General features: G+C 41.3%; 2 protein-coding genes across 2 annotated transcripts; both read left to right on the top strand.

The window, feature by feature from the left end:
- Positions 1–435: 435 nt before the first annotated feature.
- Positions 436–7677, top strand: Or51d1 (olfactory receptor family 51 subfamily D member 1). The gene is made up of 2 exons (XM_078044937.1): positions 436–441; positions 6631–7677. Exons 1-2 carry the CDS (start codon positions 436–438, stop codon positions 7675–7677), a joined length of 1053 nt encoding a protein of 350 aa, XP_077901063.1.
- Positions 7678–11145: 3468 nt separating this feature from the next.
- Positions 11146–24157, top strand: LOC101956358 (olfactory receptor 51E1). Its single transcript, XM_078046595.1, has 2 exons — positions 11146–11505; positions 21294–24157. The coding sequence occupies exon 2, from the start codon at positions 21336–21338 to the stop codon at positions 22287–22289; it is 954 nt and encodes a 317-aa protein (XP_077902721.1). The 5' UTR covers positions 11146–11505; positions 21294–21335; the 3' UTR covers positions 22290–24157.
- The last annotated feature ends 824 nt before the right edge of the window (positions 24158–24981 follow it).

Genomic DNA, 24981 nt, shown 5'->3' with positions numbered 1-24981 from the left:
ATGACCTGTATGTTGTATTTCTAGGGCTCTGTCTTTTTTAAAACTACTTAGGTCGATACCAAACAAACTAGTGAAGGTACATCCAATATGGACGTAACCAGGAAATCCTTTAATTGATGCCCAGTCCCAAATGATTCCTCACTAAGACTGACACTCTTTGAATCCTCATGCCATTGTTGGAGCTCAGGCCATGGTTGAAATTCTGAAAGGTGAGACCCAGAAAATTCCTGAAACAAATGGGACTATAAACACAAAGAAGAAAAGAGATAACTGAGATCTGAGATGGATTGTCACCTGGGTCTGGATAAATGGCTACCCTAATGGAATAGTGAGTGAATTAATTGAAACCAACCATTTATTTATTTTTATTTTTTTTGAAAACAGTCATTTAAAACATTTATTGAGCATCACTTAGGTAGAGGAAAGAGATTGAAGATGGAGGTGAGTTTAGAGCTGAGACTTAGGATTCTGTCTAAAGGAGGTGGAGAACCTTTCCAAAAGTGCTTCTGGGTTAGAGGGGTGGTCACCAAGAGTGTGTATTAGGCTTTAAGAGTCCCAACAGTCAGAGAGTAGAACGGAGAGGACCTTTACAAGAATGTGCTGGGCACGTTTCAGTATGAGTTGCCACAGATGGGAATATAGTAGCATATGTGTATGTTGTGTTTGATGTAAAAATAAATAAATTATAACTATGTATCAGAACATAATCAAATATTACAATAACAACTATTACTAATTATAGATTACTAACAGCAAGATATTTGGAGAGTTGGCTCAGAATAAGCCAGAAAAATCTTGGTACATGATGTCAATGTTATGTCGGATTAAAACAAGAAGAAATAGCTTCACAATTTATTGTATTATTGTTTAGTTATATTTATTTTAACTTTAAATCTGTTTCAATAAGCTGTTTTTTCTTCAAGTGCCAATGTCTCCATCAATAATGATTTGAATTACACAAAGTAGTACCTTTTTTTTTCATTTCCCTTGATTTCTGAGTTTTATTTTTTCTGGATTTTGGTCCCTAATATTATGTGTCTGCCAACATTTTATTATATTTTCTGAGAGAATTATCTTTTTTTCCCAGAGATCAATTTAGTTGATTGTCCCATTTAAAAACTTTGTTAATTGTTTATTATTTTAACTTATTCATTCCAATTTTAACTTTATTACTTGTGTTTGATTTGTTTTACTTATGTTCATTGTCTTATTTTTCTGGCTTCTTTTAGTACTTTTAAATTCCTTTACTGAGGAGTATAAAATTTTCTCTAAATATGTCAGGCTACCTTCCATAAATCACATTGGTACTTTTATTTCAATAGTTACTAAAAGAACCGTAAGAACAGTTTTGAATTTAGTTTTTTTTACAAAATATATGTATATTTATTTATTTATTTTTGGTACTGGGGGTTGAACTCAGGGGCACTCAACCACTGAGCCACATCCCCAGCCCTATTTTGTATTTTATTTAGAGACAGGGTCTCAGTTGCTTAGTGCTTTGCTTTTGCTGAGGCTGGCCTTGAACTCGAGATCCTTCTGCCTCAGCCTCCCAATCTGCTGGGATTACAGGCATGTGCCACTGTGCCTGGCTAAATATCATTTAATTGAATTTTTAAATATACAATTTTTTAGGTTTGCTATATGACCACAATGCAAAAAAATTAAAAAAACAACTTTAAAAATGTCATTATAAATTCTACTGTGAGAATATGTTATGTGACCAACAATGTAATTGCGTTATATAATTATTCACGAGGTGTGGACAAAAAACATAGGCTCTATAGTGTTAAAGACTATATAGTGCCCTCATACCAGTATAGTGTTTGTTTGTATTGACCCATTGCTATGGATGTGAATAGCAGAAGATTTAGGCAGGAGGCAAGGGACTGAGGCCAACCAAAATGCTGACCAAAAATAACAATAAAATATGACAGGAACCTATTTTAAATATGAAAATGACATATTAAAAAATATTCAGTGACTTATTGATGATGCAGCCAGCAATATCATCAAACTACCCTGGAGTTCCACTCCAGTGGAGTTTTCACTCCATCTTCAGATCTTACTCCCAAACCTGCCACTAGAAGCTAACTAGAAGCTAACTCTAGAATCTCTACCTTTGCTATGTTTGCTATCAGACCTCTTCATCATAATGATTCAGTGTGGCATCTCTTCTTTATATTCCTATTCCTAGTATCTGAATTGGCATCCTAAATCTAAGAAGGATATTTAAACAGATAAATGAAAGTAAGAATGAATCAGAACAAGGAAGAAATGAGTGTTCTTACCATGAGGAGAATGTATATGAAGGCAGAGGATGACAGAGTATGCCATATTTAGGTGGTTGGACTCTTTTGGAACATCTTGGACCTAGCATACAAAAAAGAAGGTAGAATGGTTAGAGATGGGGATGAGTAATTTGCACTAAGATAGCTCATGGAGTTCTAATGAGCTGGGTTATGGAGTATGACCTTCCAGCTTCCATTCCTAAAGCAGTGGGAAATTTCTATGAACTGAATTTGTGTTTGGAAACTTTTGCTGCCATAATATGGACAAAGGATTGGTAGGAAAGCTCTTCTGGGAGACTGACCAGTGAATAAACTATTCTGATAATTTAGGCAACAAATTATCTTGGCTTGGACTGAATAAAAGTTGAAGGAGATAGAGAAAAATAATCTGATTCACAATATTTCTAGTACATAAAAAAAGAGGACTTAATGATTAATTGGATATGGTGGAGAGGGAGGTGAGAGAGAGAGAGCATGCCAGAATGATGACTTGAACATTTCTGGTTTGGGCAACTGTGTTAGTCAAGTTTGTGTTGCTGCAACAAAATGCCTGAAAAAAAAATCAACTTACAGGAGGAAATATTTATTTTGGCTCATGGTTTTATAAGTTTATGTAAATGGTCACTCAATTCCATTGGTTCTTGGGGTGAGGCCTAACGTTATAGGGGAGGGGAAGGCCTGGCACAGCACAATTGCTCACCTCATGGCATCTGGAAAGAGGAGAAGAAGAGAAGGAGGAAAAGGAAGGAGAAGGAAGGAAGGAAGAAAAGAAGAAAGGAAAAGGGAAAGAGGGAGGAAGGGAGTTAGGGATAAGATATACCCTTTCAGGTCATGCTCCCAGTGACCTACTTCCTCCAACCAGGCTGTACCTCCAAAGTTTCCACTACTTCCCAGTAGCTCATTCAATGATGAGCCCACCCAGAGGTTATCCCATGGATGAGATCAGAGCCTGCATGATCCAATCTCTTCCCCAAAGTCCCATCTCTAAACATTGTTGCCTTGGGGACCAAGCCTTCAACACATGAGCTTTTGGGGGACATTCCAGATCCAAGTTATAGCACCAAGAGAGTCATTTTTAGGACAGGGACAGGAAACAGAGAACAGGTTTCACACTGGGCATCAGAAATAATAAGCTTAGTTGATAATGAGAATGAGTTTAGAGATAATGAGTTAAGTATTGAGTTTAAAGTGCTTGAGGGACTTCAATGCCCAATACACACTATTATATCTTAAGTTTAGGGGAGTGGTCTGGCCTGTTTGGGTGACGGAAACTATGGGATCAAGTAGAATTGCTCATGGTTGCTATACAGAGGGTCTACCTGGGTCATAGCCTAGAAGAACCCCACCAATAGTGTGAGATGTGAAGGACAGGTGGCCTCCCTGTTAACTCCATTCTGCTGATATTTACTTGTGTTCAACCTCTGTGGAGCTTTAATTCTTCAGGTCTTGCCCATTTCACTTCCTTCTGTTCACATACAAACGTCTTAAAGAGTCATCTTCAACTACTTTCTCCATTTGCTTCCAACCCACTCACTCTGCTGCCTTCAAGCTTCTGTCCCCACCCCACACTTGTTAAGGGGACCAGGGACCTTTTGACCTTTTGTTCTCTGGCCTCACACTTGTCCCTCTTAACTTCAGGCAATTGTAACACTCTCTCACGGGTTTCCTTTGACTCCATTGGCAGTTGTTTCAACTAATAATAAACAAAAACATTCACTGGAGAATTGCTATTATCTTATTTTTCACATCAAACTGAGCTTTAGGGTGCTCATATCATTAATGAGTGTTTCAGCCCCATATTCAAACCACACACTACACTGTCTCTTTCTGGAGGGACAAGTGAGCAATGAATGGTGTCCCAAAAAAGAAAAGGTTGGCATGAGAGGTAAGGGAGGAAGAGCTGAAGTGCAAGGTAGTGCTGCTGCGATGAGGCGCTCAGACTTCCAAGTCCTTGAGTCTTGAGTCTTGGCCCTGGAGGCTTCATCCTAAGAGGCCTTGCTCAGTCAGCTACGCGATTGTAACTCCCCTCTGTGACCATAAGAGGGCAGCATCAAGACGCGAGAGAGTCCCTGATGCAGCTTGGTATCCCCTTGGAGAGTGCCTTCAAAGCCAAGCGCGGGATCCCCGTTGCACCTTCTGATGCGCGTCCACATTCCCATTCCATTAACTCCTCTCCTCCATCCCGACCATTCCTCCTCTCTCCCCCCATCCTACGCAACTACTACTCCCCTTAGTCTCCTACACTGGCCTCAGAAGAATTAGGTAGGAGTCAGGGATCAGCTGCCCTTAGGCGCCTGTCGGTCCCAGTTCACTCTTCATCACTCCATGCACTCTCTAGGGTCCCCAGAGAAGCTATATATGCGTGGCGCCCTTGGGCAGAGAGAGACTTTGATGCGAATATGCCAGGCTTAGACCAGACGGAGGAGGCAAGGCGAGGCTTGCTTGGCTTTGGGAAATCAGCGCAGATTGAGCACTGCACAGAGGTCTCATGATATGAGGGAGCCCGACCTCTGAGCAGTCTGACTGCTCTGCTTGGCAAGGTCTGACAGTAAGCAGCCTTTCCAGATTACAGTAGCCCAGACCCTACCCTGTGTTCAGTGACCTACCCAAAGAAGAATTTCTTCAAACCTCTTTGAGGCCAGTTCCAAGCTTTTCAGACCCCTTGAACAGGACCCTGAGTTGCAGCCTCCTACCCTTCACTTAAGAAGCAAGGCAAGGGGAATTAATTTCCAGGAAAAATGTCAAGTGTGCTGTGTGTGTGTGTGTGGGGGGGGGGTAGTGGTGGTGGTGGTGGTAGTGTTGTTGTTGTTTGGATTGGTAATTGGTAACAAAGAAGGAAACCCAGAAGTCGGGCTGTAAAGTTATGTTGGAGTCACACTGGGAAGAGGCTTGTGTGCAGACTATGGAATTCCCACTTGGTCTCAAAGTCTCCGGAATCACTCAATATGTCCTCCTGCTGTTTACAGGCAGTGGTGTGGAAGGAGGATTGCAGTAGGCTGGGTTTGGAGGCAGGGAGGTGAGATAGAAGGCTCTTTTCATAATCAGGACAAAGGGATTGATTTAATGAGATTGGGAGCAGGGAACTTATGTCAAATAAGAGGAAAAGCCCTAACAGATTAATTGCAAAAGTAAAGTCACATGTAGGAGTGAAAGGACAGGTAAGTGGAGATGGGACTAGCTGCCTTGACCTTGGTGACTTGGGTGCTGGGTGGTCTACTCACTGAGCTCAGGATCAGAGCTGAGGCACTGGTTTCGAAAGGATCTTATTGGGGGCAAATGAGCATGAGACAAATTAGGTTAGAGGCTTAGAACAGAGTGGTCTGTGTAGAAAGAGAAGTTGAGCCTGTAGTGATGCAAGATCACCATGCAGAGAGGGAGAAAGAAGGGGTGTGCCTGTGACCTCCAGATGGTAATGGAGCAGCAGTGAAAGGTTCTCTTTCTGTGTCCAGGCTGCATCTAGTTTCCATGTCATACCCCAGCCAAGTACAATTTTGGACTTGAGAGATCTCAATGGCAGATTCTGTTCTCTTGTTTGTTAGGGCTGGAAATACAATTCCTTTTTACCCCTACCTTACCACTCTCCAGAGAGAAAAACCTCCCCCAATTTTCTCTGATTGAAAAAAAAAATCATGTAGGGAAAGGAACTAAATGTTTTTTTCCAAACATATTTCTGGGCCCTTCCCCTGGAAATTCTGTTTCTCTTGGAGCAAGTCCTTGGGGGGAATGGTGTTTGCTGCTACTTTTGATGATTCTACCAGAGAAGCTTGAGAAAAAACACACAGAGGTAAACATAAGTCCATCTTTAAATCCTGCCCTAAATCTGGTTATAGTGGGTCTTAGAGGCAATCACAAACTGAACTCTCAGACTTGGGACCTAAACCCACCTTAACACTGACATGCCCCAGAAGAGCCAGGGTCAGAGTGGAAGGTTAGTGGAAACCTTTTAACTCTCTTGGGAGTGGACAAGAGCAATGGCCTGGTGAGACACATCAGCTTTGAAAATGAAAATTGTTTTACATTTCTTATGAGTGGACATTCACATGCTGAGACTAATAGGACAGGATTAGAATTTGCTCGTGCAAAAAAAAAAAAAAAAAAAGAATTTGCTCATGCAGTGCTGGGACCTTGGAGGGTAAAGATAAGGTTTGGAATGTTCAGGGAAGCTTGTATAAGGAGAGTCAGAGCAGAGAGAGGCAGAGGTATAGAATAATAGATGTACTCAGTCCTGTTTGCAACTGTCACTGCTCCAATGCCTTTTGTGTACAAGTTTTTTCTCTTCTTTGAGCCATGACTGAACCATGTTTTTCCTTTTTTTTTTTTATTTCCTAGACCCTGAATTTAGGATGCAGAAGGCATAGCTCTTCTTGGTCCCTTGGTCCCTGTCATGGCTTTCTCAAATGGAACTCTAGTCCACCCAGCCTATTTCCTACTGGTGGGAATCCCTGGTGTGGGGCCTGATGTACACTTTTGGCTGGCTTTCCCACTGTGTTTTATGTATGCCTTGGCTACTCTGGGCAACCTGACCATCATCCTCATCATTCGCATGGAGAGGCGTTTGCATCAGCCCATGTATCTCTTCCTGGCCATGCTTTCCACCATTGACCTTGTCCTCTCCTCTGTCACCATGCCCAAGATGACCATCCTTTTCCTGATGGGCATTCAGGAGATTGAGTTCAGTGTTTGCCTGGCCCAGATGTTTCTTATCCATGCTCTTTCAGCCATGGAGTCAGCTGTCTTGCTGGCCATGGCTTTTGACCGCTTTGTGGCCATCTGTCACCCATTGCGACATGCTTCTGTGCTGACAGGGCCTACTGTGGCCAAGATTGGACTAGCTGCCCTTACCAGGGGATTTGTTTTCTTCTTCCCTCTGCCCTTCATCCTGAAGCGGTTGTCATACTGCAGAACGCATACTGTCACACACTCCTTCTGTCTGCACCAAGATATTATGAAGCTGTCCTGTACTGACACCACCGTCAATGTGGTTTATGGACTCTTCATCATCCTTTCAGTCATGGGTGTGGACTCCCTCTTCATTGGCTTCTCCTACATCCTCATTCTGCGGGCTGTGTTGGAGCTGTCCTCTCAAGGGGCAGCACTCAAGGCTTTCAACACCTGTATCTCCCATCTCTGTGCTGTCCTGGTCTTCTATGTGCCCCTCATTGGGCTCTCAGTGGTTCACAGGCTGGGTGGTCCCACCACCCTACTTCATGTGGTTATGGCTAATATCTATCTACTGCTACCACCTGTAGTCAACCCCATTGTCTATGGAGCCAAGACCAAGGAGATCCGTTCAAGGGTCGTCCATATGTTCTCACAAGGTGGCAGATGGAAAAGAATCTCACCTAAGCGTCCAGAATACTACCAAAGACGAGAGGATGAGAATCTGTAAAATGTCTTGGTGATTGGAGTAACCAACCCACTGGGATCTCTGCTTCCAGTTACCTAAATAGACCTTATATTTCTGCCTTTAGGGATTTATCAATATAGAAGAATTTATGACCCAGTCTGGACAGGCTATTCTAGAAAATGACTGCTCTAGTCTCTGTTATGATGACCTTGACTTCCCCTTCTTTTCCAACTAGAAAATACACATGGTTTTGGCTTGGAAAGACTATAAATGCTATATCTCATGATTCATTCTGGACTTGATACATGGTTTTTAATTTTGTTTGCCAAAATATATTCACATCAGCTAATCTGTGTTGGCTATAAAATTTATTGCTTGTACCCTGAAGTGGTTACACAGTCATAATTAAGAGTTAGTGAAAGTAATGGGGGGATAGTAATTGGAGGGAAACTGTATTAAGAGAGGAGGCAAGTTGACACAAAGGTTAAAGTTTTTTTTATGCGTGTGTGTGTGTGTGTGTGTGTGTGTGTGTATGTGTTGAATCTTCCAATATTCATCTGTGTAAGTTCATAAGGACACCATGTATTCTGGTTGTGGGTGTGATTGTGTGGTATATATGGACATATGTACTTTGTATGTGTGTTTGTGTGTGTGTGTGTGTGTGTGTGTGTGTGTGTACATGTGCATTCACAAGAGAGAGAAAGAAAGAAAGAGGGGAAAAGGAGAGAGAGAATATGTATTCTGGTGAGTGTAGTAGCTGTATCTTGGAATATAAGTTTCGTGAATAATGTCTCTGATTGTGCCTTTCCTGTGTTTATGTACTATATGGCAGTTGGTATGTGTTGTGTATTTATATGAGAATACTGATATATGCATCTGTATGGTGGGAAATGTCTTTATGTGTGCGTGGTGAGAATGCCACCTCTGTCTTTTCTTCATATTTGTAAAATGTGGGATGTGGTGCACAATCTTGTGGAATGTGTAGTGTTGGGATGGCTGTGCCTTTTAGCATGTGTGCTGTTTATCCTTGGGTATATGTGTGTTGTGCATAGCATTTTTGATATAAATTAATTTTATGACACACACAAATACATCACAAAAATATGGGTTTTTTGATTTATTGCATTGACCAGGAATACCAGGACACAGAGAAGGTAACTATGAACTGCCTTTATTATTTATCATAGTAAGGGAAAAAAATCCAGTCTTTTACTATTAGGCATGTTCTATCAATTATTGAGAGAATTATTGAAATTTCTTTACTATAATTTTGAAGTTGTTTATTTTTTATTGTAATTATGTCACTTGTTTTTAGTTGTGTCACTCTTCTTTGCTCTGAAATCTACTGTCTTGTATGAATAAAACCACTTCAGATGTCTTATGATTGGTGTAACCAAGATCTATCTTTTCTTATTAATTTTAATCTATTTGTGTTTTTATGTTTGAAGTATTTTTCTCATAGACAGCACATTGTTAGTCTTGTGGGTTTTTTTTTTTTTTTTTTGTACCAAGGATTGAACTCAGGGGCACTTAATCACTGAGCTATATGTTCAGCCTTTTTTATTTTTTATTTTGAGGCAGGATCTCACTAAGTTGCTTAGGGCCTACTAAATTCCTAAGGCTGGCTTTGAACTTGCAATCCTCCTGCTTGGGCGTCCTGAGCTGCTGGGATTACAGTTGTATACCACTGTGTCTGGCAGTCTTACATTTTTATCTAAAATGATGATGCCTACTTTTCAGTTGGGTTTAAGATATCTTTCAATTTTGCTTTTAACTTTTTGAACCTATTTATTACAGTTATAAAAATCAATCTTAATGTCTGTGTCTTCTAGTTTTAACATCTGTTTTAATTCTTGCTAGGTTTGGATCGGTAATTACTATCTTCATTTTGGGTCATGTTTTTGCATACCTGATAATTGATCCATTTACAGACACTGTAAATTTTACATCTGTGCTAAATATTTTACTCTCCGTATAGATATTCTTGTGATTTTTTTTCAAGAGGCTTTTAAGTAGCTTGGAACTAGTTTGGTTATTTTGGATCTCATTCTGAGATTTGTTAGGTGGAACTTGGTTACCACTGAGGCATGATCCTTCTATATTCTCAGTACTGAAGTATGCCCTGTGATCTTGAGGTTTTTCTAGTGTGACTGGTAGAAAGTCACTACCCTTGAGCACTGGACAATGTTAGCACTGATCTTTTTATGAGATTCTTTCCCTCACTTTAGGTAACTCACTCACCTGAAGAGGTGATTATTACTCAGATGAATTCTGAAGGAAGAGCCTCTGCTTATCTCTCTCTATGTATCTCTCTATGTGTTCTTTCTCTATGAAGATCTCTCATCTCTGATACTGTACCTTCAAATTCTAACTGGCTTGGTCTTAAACCCTTACTCCACCTTCTGTTCTCAGGCAGCGCTATAGACAGCCTGGTTCCCCTTTTCTGATGCAGCATGGAAACTCTCAAGTTCATAAACAGGTAAGCTGTAGAGGTTACCTCACTCGATTACCTTGTCTCATGTCCCACTGTCCTTTGTTGCCTGATGTCTAGTGTCTTGCAAACCGTCGTTTTATGGTTATTCTATTCTTTTTCATTCCTTCAGGCGGATGTAATTCTTGTTACTTCATCTTGGATGGAAGTAGAAGTTCCTAGGTTATTTTTCAGAAAAGTCTTTTCACCATCTAAGCCTGGGGGGGTGGTTAATGGAGGCAGCAGAGGTGGCTCTAGGGTGATGACAGGGGCTATCAGGCTACAAGTTCTGCAGACACTGGGAAGATTTTATGATTGGTAATTTTGATAAAATCTGAGACAGAATGGCCTGGTTTCACATGATTTATTTTGGCAAAGTTTGAGTTAACATGCCCTCTGTTGTAAATTAAAATGTTCAACTATGACATTGATCAGTGGAAAATAAAGAGAAACCAAATAAAAATCATGTTGCTTTATTTATAAACAGTTTTAACTTATTTCAAAATTTAAGATATTATTTTCATATTCAAATTACTCTCTAACTTTCTAAAAAATGTTCTTACTACTTTTGCCTTTAAGAGAGACACCAGAGGGCATTGGTCTTACATGGCTGGTATTGCAGGTAGGAGATGGTTAAAAAACCATATCTTCCTGCCTTGGCCAGTAGTTCAGTAGATCAAGGCCAGGGAGTGGTAGACAGAGGCACTGTCCCTGGGGATCCCTGGTATGAGTTAGTCAGACACAGAAGCCAGAACCTTGGAGACAAAGGAGTTCCTAGCACTTTGAGGAAGGGAGGATGGACCTCTTAGGATCCATGGTCCACAAAAGGAAAGAAGGCAGAGGGTAAAGAAAGTTTCAGGGTGGAAATGGGGTGTCAATCATAGGGTTTTCCTGCAAATTAATTTTGCCTTTCTTCTGGCTGAGTTTAATAAGCCTGTGAAGAAACTGGCAGAAGGATTCTCAAGACGACTCTGGGCATAAAAATGAGATTCTTCTAACCTTTTCTTACTTTCATTGCACACTGAGAGCTGACATAAGTATCCAAACTGGCAGAAGCCCATTTGGGGAGGACTCTAGAGACTCATTCTACACATTGCCCCTCCTTCTCTATACCCCCAGGCACATCCTCCTAGGACTTAGAAGCTGGGAAAGAAACTCACATCAAAACTTGCTAGTGAGGTGCATATGCTGATGGACCCTCTGGACATAACCTTGCACCCCCAGCAGGCAGGAGCAGAAGGAGGAAGGAGGGAAGAGAGAGAATAAATAATCCCTGCAAGAGAGGTCCAGAGGAGGAGGTGGAGACAAGAGAGGGCAGGGCTTCAGTGCAATTTCCCAGACCTCTTTAGAAAGAGTTCCGGGGGAAAAGGCACACATTCCATCCCTTCAGGACAGCTGAGGTGAGTAGAGACCAGGGGGTGTAGGGGTGTGTGGGTTACTTGTGGCTAGAGATCACTTGTTAGTCCTTCTGAGAGACGGAGAAACCAGGCTGAAGAACCAGATGTACAAGGGTGGGGCTGGGGATGTGGGAAAAGCCATCCACTCCGAGGACAGACAGTAATTTCTTTTTGTGTGATGAAGGGAAGTAGGCAGGTGATAAATGTTGCCTAAGAATAGTTTTTAACCAATTTTTCAATAATCAGTGTACTGATGTACCTGTCCAGAGGCTGGCAAGAGTATAAATGTCAGTAGGGACAAAGAACAGATTGAGGTGGGGTTAGATAGGGGTTGATTTGGGTTAGATTGTGTTTTGATGTGTGGACAGGGCCATCCCTAATTTTAAGATTGAAGTTCAGTGTGTGACTAGGGATCAGGCTGCAGCTAGGGGCATATGGGGAACTCTGAGTGGGATCAGGGCTCATTCTATACTCTGTACCAGGAGTCAGGCTGTGGCTGAAACTGTGATTTAATAATCTTCCTGGGGCTTCAATGCTGGCTCAGTCTGTGTCTAGGATCAGGGTTCATCTTTCAGTCCATTTAAAAAGCAGCTCAGCATCCACACTGCAACTTCCCCTGCCTTGCACTTTTTACCCCAACCACACTAGAGCCTTGCAGCTTTCCAAACAAGGTCTGGTTTCTTTTACATTGAGTCTTCACCTTTGCCAGAGGATGCTTTCAAAAACAAAGTAGACAAAGGCTGTTGCTTAAATTCCTTTCAGTCACTCATAATTAAGCTCCTTACTATGTCTTGCAAATCATAGTGACACAAGCTGGCCCCTGTCTCCTCTGGCTCATCTTAAACTCTCCTGTGCTGTTGGTGTTCTGGCCATCTTGAGCTTCTCTCTGTTCCCCGAGCTCCCCAAGATATTCTGACCTTAATGCCATTTTCGTCTATTGTCTCTTTTGCCTGGAAAATGCTTTCCCTAGATCTCAGAGTGGTGGGTATTTTCTCACCACAGGGCTCTCAGTCATTTGTCACCTCTTTACAGAAGCTTTCTATTGTGTCTTGATCTTATCTTTCTCTATCCATCTCTCTGGTCCTTAATGCACTTTTTGATTGCTGACTAATAATGTCTTTATATGAAATTTTCTTTCCTGTTTCTATATTTACTTTTAGTTGTTGTCCTCCTGGTATATGAGGTGCATGAGCATGATCTCATCTGTTGTATATACTGTTTGATCTCCAGCTTCGACAGTATGTTTTTGTTAACTGAATCCTACTATCTCTGCCCTCCCCCACCCCAACTCCCTGTTTAAATGTAACTGGTCCTGCAAGCCATGGTTCAGTGTCACCTCTTTACGGAACCCTCTGAGCCTAAATATGGAGAGCCATGGTTGTCTTTGCTTCCAAGATCCTGATGCTTACCCTTGTCCTAGCACTTATCATAACGTGCTGTGAGAACTGTATGTTTGCCTCAATCTCTCCCCACACCTAAAGGGCTGGAGCTGTGCCTTGTTTCCCCTGTACCTCAGTGTCCCCAGTGCTTAGTGAGTTGTCTGGAACATAGTAGTCAGCAATCAAAAATTGCTGGAAACAATGTGTACTGACCCAAATCCCAAATCAGGTGTTTCTCCTGCTCCACATTTGCCTTCAGTTAGGCACAAGCTAGCCTAACTCCATGGGGCACTGATAGATAACTAGGTCAAACTTCGCAAGACTGATCCTACTTATGAGGAGAATGGAAAGGGACCTGAACCCTAGCAGCTCCTCCTTGGGCTAACTTTAGGGGACCAGTTTGACTTGAGTGAGTAGGATAAGGTGGAAATTTCACTCAACTTTTTGTAGTTATCAATTGCACTATTTCATCTTTCCAGTTTCATATTGGCCATTTAAAAAATAATGGCCAAACTCCTTCAAGGGTTCATCAGCTTGATCAAATCTAAGCAAGGTATGGGGCACATTGGGTGCAGATAATTTGGGTGGACATGATCTGGCAAGACTGCCCTTATGTAGAGTTAGGATAAAGTCTCCTTCAATAATTGTAAAAAGACCCTGCAGTCTTTGCCAGCCACAGTATTGCTTCGGAGATTTGCCTTCCTTCCCTGGGTTGGCAGTGGGAACCAGAGGCTCCCAGGTATGTCTAAGATTCTCTCCAGGAGAATTTGCTTCCAAATATTCCCATTAAATCTGGAAGTAGCACCAGTGTCCCCACTTTGTTACTCTAGGCATGAGACATTATGTGTCCAGATAATGACAGACACCATAAACCCCCTCTCCCATTACCCCTTGTTTTCCTTTCACATTGAACCTAAGTGGGGAGAGCTAGCTGGAGGTCTTGAACTTCAGAGAGGCACCTGGACTCAAGGTCCTCAATTTTAGATTCAATGGAGAACAACATGAAATAGCCCTTAACAAATCACCTATTTCTTCTTCTTCTTCTTCTTTTTTTTTTTTAACAATGCCTTTATTTTTATGTGGTGCTGAGGATTGAACCCGGGTCCTGCCCATGCTAGGCGAGTGCTCTACCTCTGAGCCACAATCCCAGCCCCCATCTATTTATTCTTAAGGAAACTGGGATATGAGCAGGGCAGTAGCCTGACATTTTGGAAAACATGTAGATTTGCCACTCTGTGCTCTAACCTTTAATGTTTTATCTGCCAAATGGGACTAATAATACTAACTTGATGGGTTGATGAAAAGTTCTAATTAGGTAGCAAGGAGATACTTGGCAGAGGACAAATCTTTTAATCTCCACTATGGTTCCTCCCTGTGTAGAGAGAGTAGAGATGGGGCTGGAAGAGGAGGATGCCGCCTCAAGTCCCTGTCCAGGAGAGTCCTCTTTCTGCCCTCCTGGTTTCCCTCTGAGATTATACTTGGGCCAGGTATTACACCTATCAAGCTATTCTTTTACCTTACCTCCTGGGAAGATTTTTTTAGCTTTCAGAAGGTATAGCACAGTTAAAGGGAGCCTGGATCAGGAAAAGTGTACAGGTCTTGGAGTTAGTCTAGGTCAAGTTTCTGCTTTACTCATCAACTGTTAAACCCCGAGAATGCTGTTTAACTCCTTGGAACCTCAGTTTTTTCAACTACAATGTAGAAAGGACACACAAAACTCCTCTCATGCAAAGTTGTTCTTGGATTAGACATAAAAATATACAGTAGGTACTGTATAGTGTCTGGCATTTTGTAGGTATATAATGAAATCTGCTAAAGTATTATTAAAAACAACAAAATCAGTGTTGTGGGTGATTTCATTGTTTCCTTGGGTCAGAAGAGAGAGTGAAGAGTGCCATCTTCCTCTCTGTGTGCTTTTCCATGGATCTATGAGAAGCGGTTGGATAGGGGATGAGTGCTAAGCTGGCTCTAGCTGGCAGAGTTCTGAAGGCCAGGGGGAAGGAAGGAAGGAAGGAAGGAAGAGGATTGAGGGCCTCAAAGTGAATCTCTACTCCATAGCTGGGGACTCCCTTGTTCCTCATTCTGAGAAAGGGCTAAGATATTCTTCATGGTTCTCCAAGAAACATTCCGGGGACTTGCTAAGATAGTTTGACTTTTTAGAGAAAATTTCAAGGGCAGAGTTATTCCTTGGGGGTTAGGGCAGTGTGTGGGCTTTCTAAAAAAAGAAAGAAAGAAAAAGAAAAAAAATGATTTCTTTGTTTATTTTTCCTTAATTCTGTTTTTTTTTTTTTCATAACAGAGTGATTTAGTTCCAACTTCCTTCTGAGCTCAAAGCATCTTTTGAGTGCATGCAAATGGTTTCAATTACTAACAGATGCTCAGGCTGGAAGGCTACCTGGGAGTTCTCTTTGTCCTCTGCTACCTCTTGGGGAGACTGTGAGATTGAGATGCTTCAGGGCCGGCAGCCTGAAGAGCACTACTTGGGCTCTCTGGCTGGCTCCTTCTCTCTTCCTTCTTTTTCTATTGCTATAGTCTTCTTGGGTCCAGATTGGTATCCAACTTCCAGCAATAGCAGCCCATTTTGTGCTACTCATGCACATCCCCCTTCAAGGTCAGCTGACTCTTCCCTTTTAGATTTTGGGCATCTGTACATCAGTGCCCATTCTTGCCATTGTGAGAGATTAACTGTTATCACTGTGTGTGTCTATTGGTGAAAGAATGAGTGTGCCAGAGGTTGAGTGGTAATTAAGATAACAAATTGGGTGAAATGAAAAATTCTTGGAAACTTCAAACATTTTCATAGATCTTATTTTCCAGTTTTTTGATGGAAAAAAAGTGCTTTCGTGCTGTGATTGTTTTTACAACACCTTTTGATATGCCTTATAATATAATTTCATAGCAGCACTATGAGGTTGTTATTATTCTCCTCATTCTTTAGGGAGAAGATTCTTAGCTCCAAGATTTTGCTCACCACATCACTCTACCCACCATGGTAATGGAGGGGAGGTGGTTATTGAATCCAAGGACACTCTACTATTGAACTGTACCCCCAGCCCTCATTATTTTTTACATTGAGACAGAGTCTTGTTAAGTTTCCAGGGCTGGCCTCAAACTTGTGATCCTCCTGCCTCAGCCTCCCAGTTAGCTTGGATTATAGGCATGAGCCACTGCACCAGACCACCAGTATGTTTTTTTTAAAATTTTTTTCTTTTTTGGGAGAGAGGGAGAGAGAGGGAGAGGGAAGAGAGAGAGAGAGAGAGAGAGAGAGAGAGAGAGAGAGAGAGAGAGAGAGAGAGAGAATATCTTTTTTTTTTTTGTAGATGGACACAACACAATGCCTTTATTTTAGCATGGGTCCCACCCATGCTAAGCAAGTGCTCTACCACTGAGCCACAATCCCAGCCCCACCAATACATTTTTTTTCTTTCCCTGATGTAAACAGCAAAGAGGTGTTTATTGCGAGCTAGCTCAGTCCTCCACGCACACACAGCAACTGGTGACGCTGAGAGGCCCTGAGTCCAGGGTTTGCAAGAGTTTTATACATTATTTTGAGAAGGCAAGGACCCCCACATACATCATAGCATCTCTTAGCAAATCATCACACACCGCGGGAAAATCAAACAACAACTCTAAAACATGATTAGCACATTCACTGGCAGGAACAAGTTGGGTAGGGGTGATTGGTTACTACAAGAGGGGGATTCATTTGAACTGATTGGTTTAAGCCAAGAGGGGGTGTTTGTGCTGAACTACATGGTTTCCCAACACCATAAACTACTGGGAGGGTCATCTGGTATCCCAGGTATTTCCCTGTCTCATGCAGATTGGTGGCTCCTAGGGGATTGCTAGCCTGACTGAGTCAGGGACACCTGGTGCAGCAGATCTTTCCTGTTATTTGTAGATAAACAACTTAGCAGGGTGGGAATGTGCCTAGGCCCACCAATACATTTTTAATGCAGCACATTTTTATTATGGGGATCTGTTTGCTCTACCATGTCTGCTCATGTGAAACTGGTGGATGGCATGGATACTTGGCCCCTCTGGAGCATCAGAACCTTCTTGCTAATGTTTTCAGGTGAGGGATCCTAGGTTTGCTATCAGGTGCAAACTATGCTTCATATCCTCTTTGCATTTATTAAAGCCAAGGCATTGCAATTACTCTGTTTTCGGCATGTCCTCTTGTGCCCTCTGGCTCCCTGAGTAAGAAAGGGCTTTTCTGTTTGACCCTAAAGATTCTTGTTCTAAACTTAAGACCACCCTGCTCTGACCTTGCAAACATTCTTTCCTCCCTCTCAAAAGTCTCTAACATTCCTACATTTGGCAGACCGACCTCCCTCTTAACCATGTTAACCTCAGATGCTCACTGGGGGATTATTTTGTTGATAAAATTTATTTTTATAGTCAATAAACACTGACTTAACACTAATAAATATAGTAGGATGCCTGCCTGGCTTTCAGCAGTTTAAAATTCAGGGAAAAATGAATATAGCAATAATTAGATTTCTTATTATCAGAAGGGTAAATGCATAAAAAGAGACCTAAGTAAAGTTCTTTGGGAGCACAGAGCAGGAAACATTTAATTATGCCCAGGGGAAAGAAGCTTAGGAAAAGTAACATAGGAGAGAGAAAGTAAGCCAGGACATAAAAAAATGAGTGTGGGAAGTTGGAGGGAGGTCTGGGAGGAACCGTTTCTCTTGATCAAAGGATGAGAAATAAAACAGGCAAAATGAAACAGTCCCGAGAATCAGTTTTACTTTTATGAAGCAGCATGTATTCCAATGTGGCTGGAACACAGGGGCCATGGTGAGAGGCCTAAGGCCAGATTCTGAAAGGCAGTTCTTTAGCTACATCCTAAGGACTTTTGTCTTTATTCTACAATCCATTTGGAATTTTCAAGCACATTTTTAAAATAATTGACAGTTAGATTACGAAGATTGTGCTGATGAGGAAGGCTATACTAGAGGCAGGGAAGTCAGGATCAGAGTGTGTAGCTGGTGTGACTGGCGAGGCCACCACAACAGGAGAAAGACATACTGGAGGAAAACATTAAATAATAGTTATGCTTTTTTATGCTTCTTCTGTGATGTATTGAGTTAAATGCTTTTCACTCTTCAACTCATTTAATTCTCACATTGACCCCATGAGGCAAGGGCTGTTATCATTTTAAAGATGAGGAAACTGAGACTTAGAAAGTTTAAATGACTTATTTGAGATCACACAGGTCATGCCTGGGATTGGAATGTAGGATTGACTTCAAAGTTCATTCTCTGAATGGCCATGGAAGAGGTTATTTTTTGGACAGAAAGAGTTTGATGTGCTTGAGAGATAGTCCGGTAGACACTTTTAGTAAGACTTCGGAATTATGAATTTGAACCACAAAAGAGAATTCAGCACACACTAAATAGATTTTGGAATTGAGAGTTTATACATAGAAAAATGGATATGTACAAAGCCCCTTCCCAACTCTTAAGGGCCAAATCCTAAAGTTCTGACCATATGTATCATAGACACACACACACATACACACACACACACACACACACATGCCTGGCCCTCTGTGTCCATGAGTTCTACATCTGGGGACCTGACCAACTATGGATCAAAAATAATAGAAAATACTGAACTTTTGGGCCATTAAGTAAAATAAAGGTTTCCTGAGCACAAGCACTTTGAAGCCATGTCAGTAGAGGCAGTAGATCTGATAACTAAGAAGGCTACTGAGTGACTAATGGGTGAGTAAGATAAATAGTGTGGATACACCAGGTAAAAGGAAGATTCATGTCCCAGGTACACCAGAATATGGTGGCACATTTCATTATAGTACTTTGTATCACATACAATGTAAAGCTTGTGAACTGCTTATTTCTGAAATTTTCCATTTAATATTTTTAGATCTCAGTTGACCATGAGTGATTGAAATCATGGAAAGAGCAACTATGAATCATCGCATTGAGGGAAAGATGACGTGAAAAGCATGAGGAAAGCAGGATAGAGCAGGGAAGAAAGCTAAGTAAGGCTGAGGCTTCAGCTGGAGACCAGCCTCAGCCTGTTTCCAGGGGAACTGATGCACTAATTATGTTGGGTGTTGGTATACTAGAGGTGCTGTATTGTTTAATGACTCTTTACAGAGCAGTTACATTGTATTAGGTACTGTAAGTAATCTAGAGATTATTGAAAGTATATGGCAGGATATGCAGAGGTTATATGCAAATATTAGGTCAGGGAGTGGTTTGTGAAGTAATGCCAGGGAGCCATTAAGAGTGGAGATTCCTTATTGGTTGACTGCTGTATCTAGTTTATGCTAATTAAGATAAGCTGTGTGGAATGTATATATACCCCTCCTGTCCTACAATAAACGGCTCCTACTCCTGCTGTATCAATGTACACAAGTTGCTCGTCACTGCCCGGTTATTTTGCTGCAGCTGGACTGTGGCAATTTTATATAAGTAGATTGATCACTCATGGGTTTTCATACTTGTAGGGGTTTTGGAAACAATTTGCTGTGTGATGGCATTCTCTCTCTCTCTCTCTCTCTCTCTCTCTCTTTCTCTCTCTCTCTTTCTCTCCAGTGTGTGTGTAAATATATTTGAAAACTACAATGCACTTAGTCTAAATAAGCTAATAAATAGTAAGTATACATGAATATTTGCTCTTTAAAGAAGGCGGGTTGGTTAACTTATTAGAGATGCAATCTGTGATAACTCAAGTGTCTGACATCTCCTCCCTCAACAAAGTATCTATCTCCACCTCTATCTCCATCTCTCTTATCTCTATCTCCATATAACTTTGATAGCCAGGTTCAGTTCAGAGTCAGCCTGAACTCCACTATAAGATTGATTATCTAATGCCATCAGCTCTGGACTAGTGTTCTAATTGTGTCAACTTCTCTGTTTTAAACTGAGTGAGTCTCCTGGAAACAGACGAGGTGTTTCTGATCAAATGACATACCCTTTATCTGTGAGCAATATAGTCGAAGACCACTAATGAATACCTGAAACTGAACCATACATATACTATGTCTTTTTGGACACATACATAACTACAGTAAGCCTTTATCTTTTCACTTAAAGGGAGCCTTTGTGGATTCTGTTTGGCAGTTCCAAATTACCAGCATCACTACCTTTACCACCTGGAGTCAAGGAGGCTGACCTTTTGTATCCTTATGTCAGGTAGTCACTGGCCTCTAGATATGCCTCTTTGGGGCCTTGTGAAATCTTCTGGAGGAAGTGCCTCCTATTTGATCAAGGTCAAGTCTGTGGAAAAAGAGGGAACTGTGAGCTCTTAGCATTTAACATCCACTGCATATTGGAGCTGGTGCTTTGGCTTTGTAAGTGGGATCTGATAAAGTCAGTAGTGATATCTACTGTAGATAATCTGAGTGGTCTGGACAAGTTTAAAACTTTGAACATTTGGGCAAAGTTGAAATGTATAGTTAGAGTGCAGAGTAAAGTTAATTGGGGTATTTTTTACAGTAGGATTTATCATAGTAAAATGGCTGTTATTAATATCAGGCTAAAATTGAAACAGTTATTATGATTAAGTATTGGGTTAATGTTAAAGGGGTTAAGGCTGGAATGGGGGATGTCATCAGATTAGTGGTGAGGTTAAATTTTAATGTGATTCTTTGTTAATACTAATATTGCTATATTTGGTTTGGAATTTATTAGTCTAATGATATGGTAAGAATCTCAGTCAGTATTAAGCATAAAAAAGCATAAGGCTGAACAAGATAGAGGAACTGATGGTATTTTAAGAAATCATCCGAAGGAAACCCTCAATGTTATACGAAATCACATATAAGAGGTTGTGAGGGGAAAGGGGGGAAAAACAATGAGAGAAATGAATTACAGCAGATGGGGTAGAGACAGAAGATGGGAGGGGTGAGGAGGGGGGATAGTAGGGGATAGGAAAGGCAGCAGAATACAACAGTCACTAATATGGCATTATGTAAAAATGTGAATGTGTAACTGATGTGATTCTGCAATTTGTATTTGGGGTAAAAATGGGAGTTCATAACTCACTTGAATCAAATGTATGAAAGATGATATGTCATGAGCTTTGTAATGTTTTGAACAACCAATAAAAAAAAGAAAAAAAATCATCTGAGACCAATGTATGTATACTCAGTTAGTAGTCTTTCTTTTAGAACTAAATAACTTAAAATATGATTAGAATTTTGTCCTAGTATTTTACTTGTTATTAAGATTGACTGTACAGATGAGGTTAGTAAGTAGAACTGGGTGAATCTGCATATGATACTTTTCTATTAGATTGAGTTTAGAACGGGATCCAGAGTTTAGAGTTTGGGTAGGCAATGGAATTATAATTTGAGTTCAAATAGGACATCAGGATTAAGGGAGGTGTGCCTTGGGATTCTGGAAGATCTGACGATGGCTTACCTTTGCATTCCAGCCTCTACCTGCCTGGCATTGGTCACTGCTCAGTTTCTTCACTATGGTGGTCCCCAATGGCAATGAATCTAGTGCCACATATTTCATCCTAATAGGCCTCCCGGGCTTGGAAGAGGCTCAGTTCTGGTTGGCCTTTCCGTTGTGCAGCCTCTACCTTATTGCTGTGCTAGGTAACTTGACCATCATCTACATCGTACGGACCGAGCACAGCCTACATGAGCCCATGTATATCTTTCTTTGCATGCTTTCTGGCCTTGACATCCTCATCTCCACCTCATCCATGCCCAAAATGATGGACATCTTCTGGTTCAATTCCACTACCATCCAGTTCGATGCTTGTCTGGTACAGATGTTTGCCATCCACTCCTTATCGGGCATGGAGTCCACAGTGCTGCTGGCCATGGCCTTTGACCGCTATGTGGCCATCTGCCATCCACTACGCCATGCCACTGTGCTTACATTGCCTCGTGTTGCCAAGATTGGCATGGCTGCTGTGGTACGGGGTGCTGCACTAATGGCACCCCTACCTGTCTTTATCAAACAGCTGCCCTTCTGCCACTCCAACAAACTTTCCCATTCCTACTGCCTACACCAGGATGTCATGAAGCTGGCCTGTGCTGATATCAGTGTCAATGTCATCTATGGCCTCATTGTCATCATCTCTGCCATTGGCTTGGATTCACTTCTCATCTCATTCTCATATCTGCTTATCCTTAAGACTGTGTTGGGCTTGACACGTGAAGCCCAGGCAAAGGCATTTAGCACATGTGTCTCTCATGTGTGTGCTGTTTTCATCTTCTATGTGCCTTTCATCGGATTGTCTATGGTGCACCGTTTTAGCAAGCGGCGTGACTCTCTCCTGCCCGTCATCATGGCCAACATCTACCTGCTGGTCCCTCCTGTGCTCAACCCCATTGTGTATGGAGTGAAGACAAAGCAGATCCGACAGCGCATCCTTCGTCTTCTCCATGTGAACATGCATACTTCAGATCCCTAGGAGTCAGTGATCACATTTTTTTTTTCATTCAAAATCCTCCAATTCTGATTTTAATAGAAATAGTTTGAAAGACAGTATTAAGGAAAAAGATCTTAACAACAACAACAACAACAACAACAACAAAATACAACTCAGATCCTTTGAAGATGAAACTGGTGGGGGAGTCTTCATGTAGAAAGAGATGACAGGACCATATATCGCCATTCCCCATTTTCCAATATTATCATCCTGTTTGTTTTTCACTTTATAACGAAAACCCTGAGGTAGTCATGGGTGAGTTGTTACTTCCCATTTTGCCACCCAGCAAATTGCTTCCATTGATAGTCTGCTGCATCCTGAAACAAGGATAATTCATCTAAAGAATACTTGCTAAAGGCTTAGGCCTGACAAAAGAAAATAAACCCAAGAATAAAATAAGGTTAGATAATTTGGCTCCAAAAGATGACTTCCTCTTCAGAATTCCCCATCATTTCACATGCAGGAAAAAGATGTACCTGGATTTCCTTCTTCAAAACAAACTCCACAGAGAAGAAATAATTGCTTTTCTTCTGGGTATGAGGCTCTGAGAGGAAGACTGAAAGTGAAGCCTTGAAAAGACTACATTTGCCTTCATTAAAGAGAGAGGGCACACATTGTTCTGAGAGTTTTAATTTTCTTTCTTTCAGCTTCTGATTCAGGCAGGGATATTATTAGTACCCTCATTATATCAATGGGGAAATTGATGTTCTGGGGACTGGCAAATTGCATAAGACACAAAAACTAAAAAAAAAAAAAAATTAAAAAAATGGAATTTTCATGCCCAGTCCTATATTTTGTGGAAGGACTGTTTGACCAGTAAGATAAGGAGTAAGGTATTTCCAGAGTCTTGCATTTTCTAGAGGAAGTATTTATTCCTGTCTGTCACTAACCCAAATTATTTATGGAGCAAACTCCTGTCAATTGAGTTCATAGCCTTAATCCCAATAGCTCTTGCTCACTGTCCTGGTCCAGTTGCCACTGTACCTGTGTGTGGGGAAGCAGGAGTCTGTGTGGGGAGTTCCCAAAGAGTGGCTTATTTGGGAATGGTATGACTAACACTGGAGGCACTAGGATATCTGAGAGACACTTTAGGAAGAGAAGCAGCTGAGAACATCCAGGAGCCTGTGACATAATGTCAGGACTTGTTATCACAGACCAGAATCAAGCACAAAGGGGACCATGAAACTGAGTAGGGCCAGTGGCTCATATGGCTGGCCAGGAAGCAAGGTTAGGGGAAAAATGAGTCCTCAGAGAGTGAGGAGAGCACATAGGTGGATACAACACATCCCTAGGACTCTGAGTTGTCCTGCAGGAGAAGTTTGTCAGATGATTATATAACACCACCCTGAAAGAGGCCAGTAAAAATCCTACAGCTTGGATATGGCCTTGATGTCCACCCAAGAAGCCTACAAGCCAAGCATAGCAGTTCCAGAAATGGGTTGGGCACTGTGCAGTTGCAATAGTGGCCTGGGCAGGATTTGAGATCAACACCTGAAGGGAGAGTCCTAGTCAGATCCAAAGAGGAGCAGGCAAGTTTGGGGGGCAGGGAGCATAGTGGGGATCAGGGCACATGGCTACTCATAATTTTCTGGCTATATTGAGTAGCACAGAGGCCTACCTGATAGAGAGAGCATAGAGGCGGCATATCCAACTTCTTGTCCAAGAACTCAGAAGAATGAGGATTTGGGGTACTTTGGAATTAACTAAGTCCAGGTGAGTGGTGGTTAATAGAAATGAGAGCATAAGCTGGGGTTATTGCAAGCTATGGTTACTTTGAACTGTATAGAGGACCAGCTATTGTCCACAAGGGCCTTGGCATTGGAACTGAGAAAAAGAATGAAAAGAGAAAAGAGATTTTTTTTTAAATGAGGAAAACAATATAAATCTCTGTAAACAAAAATCGTAGACACCCTGAAAATATAAAAGAAATAAAAATTTAATGAAAACCTTCAATAAAATTGTCACCTTTGAATATTTTTAAAACACATTATTAGCACTTTGGTGTTAATTCTTCTGGATTTTTAGTATGCATTTGTGTGAGTGCTTCTCCATGGGCACGTGATAACTGTATGTGTCTGTTTTGCATTTGGAATCCTTTTGGAGGCAAACATAGATGGATAATAGATGAATCAGATAGACACATTTAAAGACTTTTCTAAAGAATTCCTAGTCTATGATAGTGAATATGCCCACGACAAAGACTCATGGCTATGATCCTGAACGACTTTACTGGTTCTGTGAATGTAAATATACCCACCACCACCACTCCCACCCCTTTCTCATTTTTCCCAACAAGTACTAAATTCCAGATACTGGCAAAACTAGACCAGATTTCTGGTGATTTACTTTATAAATACTTTCTGGGGTTCCTTGGAAGGGTCTGGAGAAAGAAGTAGGATGAAGGAGAAATGTTGCTTCTTTTAGGAGATTTGGTTGGAAAGTTGGGATATGTTCTGGACAAACCTTCATTACATGCCTTTCCCATGGACATCCTTTTAACCTCCGCTGGTTCCTTTGTTCAGATCTTTCTGCCTCTGGCCCTATAATCCCAGATATTTGTTGGGTCCTGGAGAAGTCAGAATAATACTAAAACTTAGTATCTAAGTCATTTCTAGGATTTTTTTCAGGTTTAATCCAGAAATGATTCTTGATGTGTCTTATGTTCTCCATTCTG

This window comes from Ictidomys tridecemlineatus, chromosome 4 (assembly GCF_052094955.1).
Source record: "Ictidomys tridecemlineatus isolate mIctTri1 chromosome 4, mIctTri1.hap1, whole genome shotgun sequence".
Classification (NCBI taxonomy): domain Eukaryota; kingdom Metazoa; phylum Chordata; class Mammalia; order Rodentia; family Sciuridae; genus Ictidomys; species Ictidomys tridecemlineatus.
Note: the sequence above shows the minus strand (reverse complement) of the source record. Positions and strands in the feature narration are given on the sequence as shown.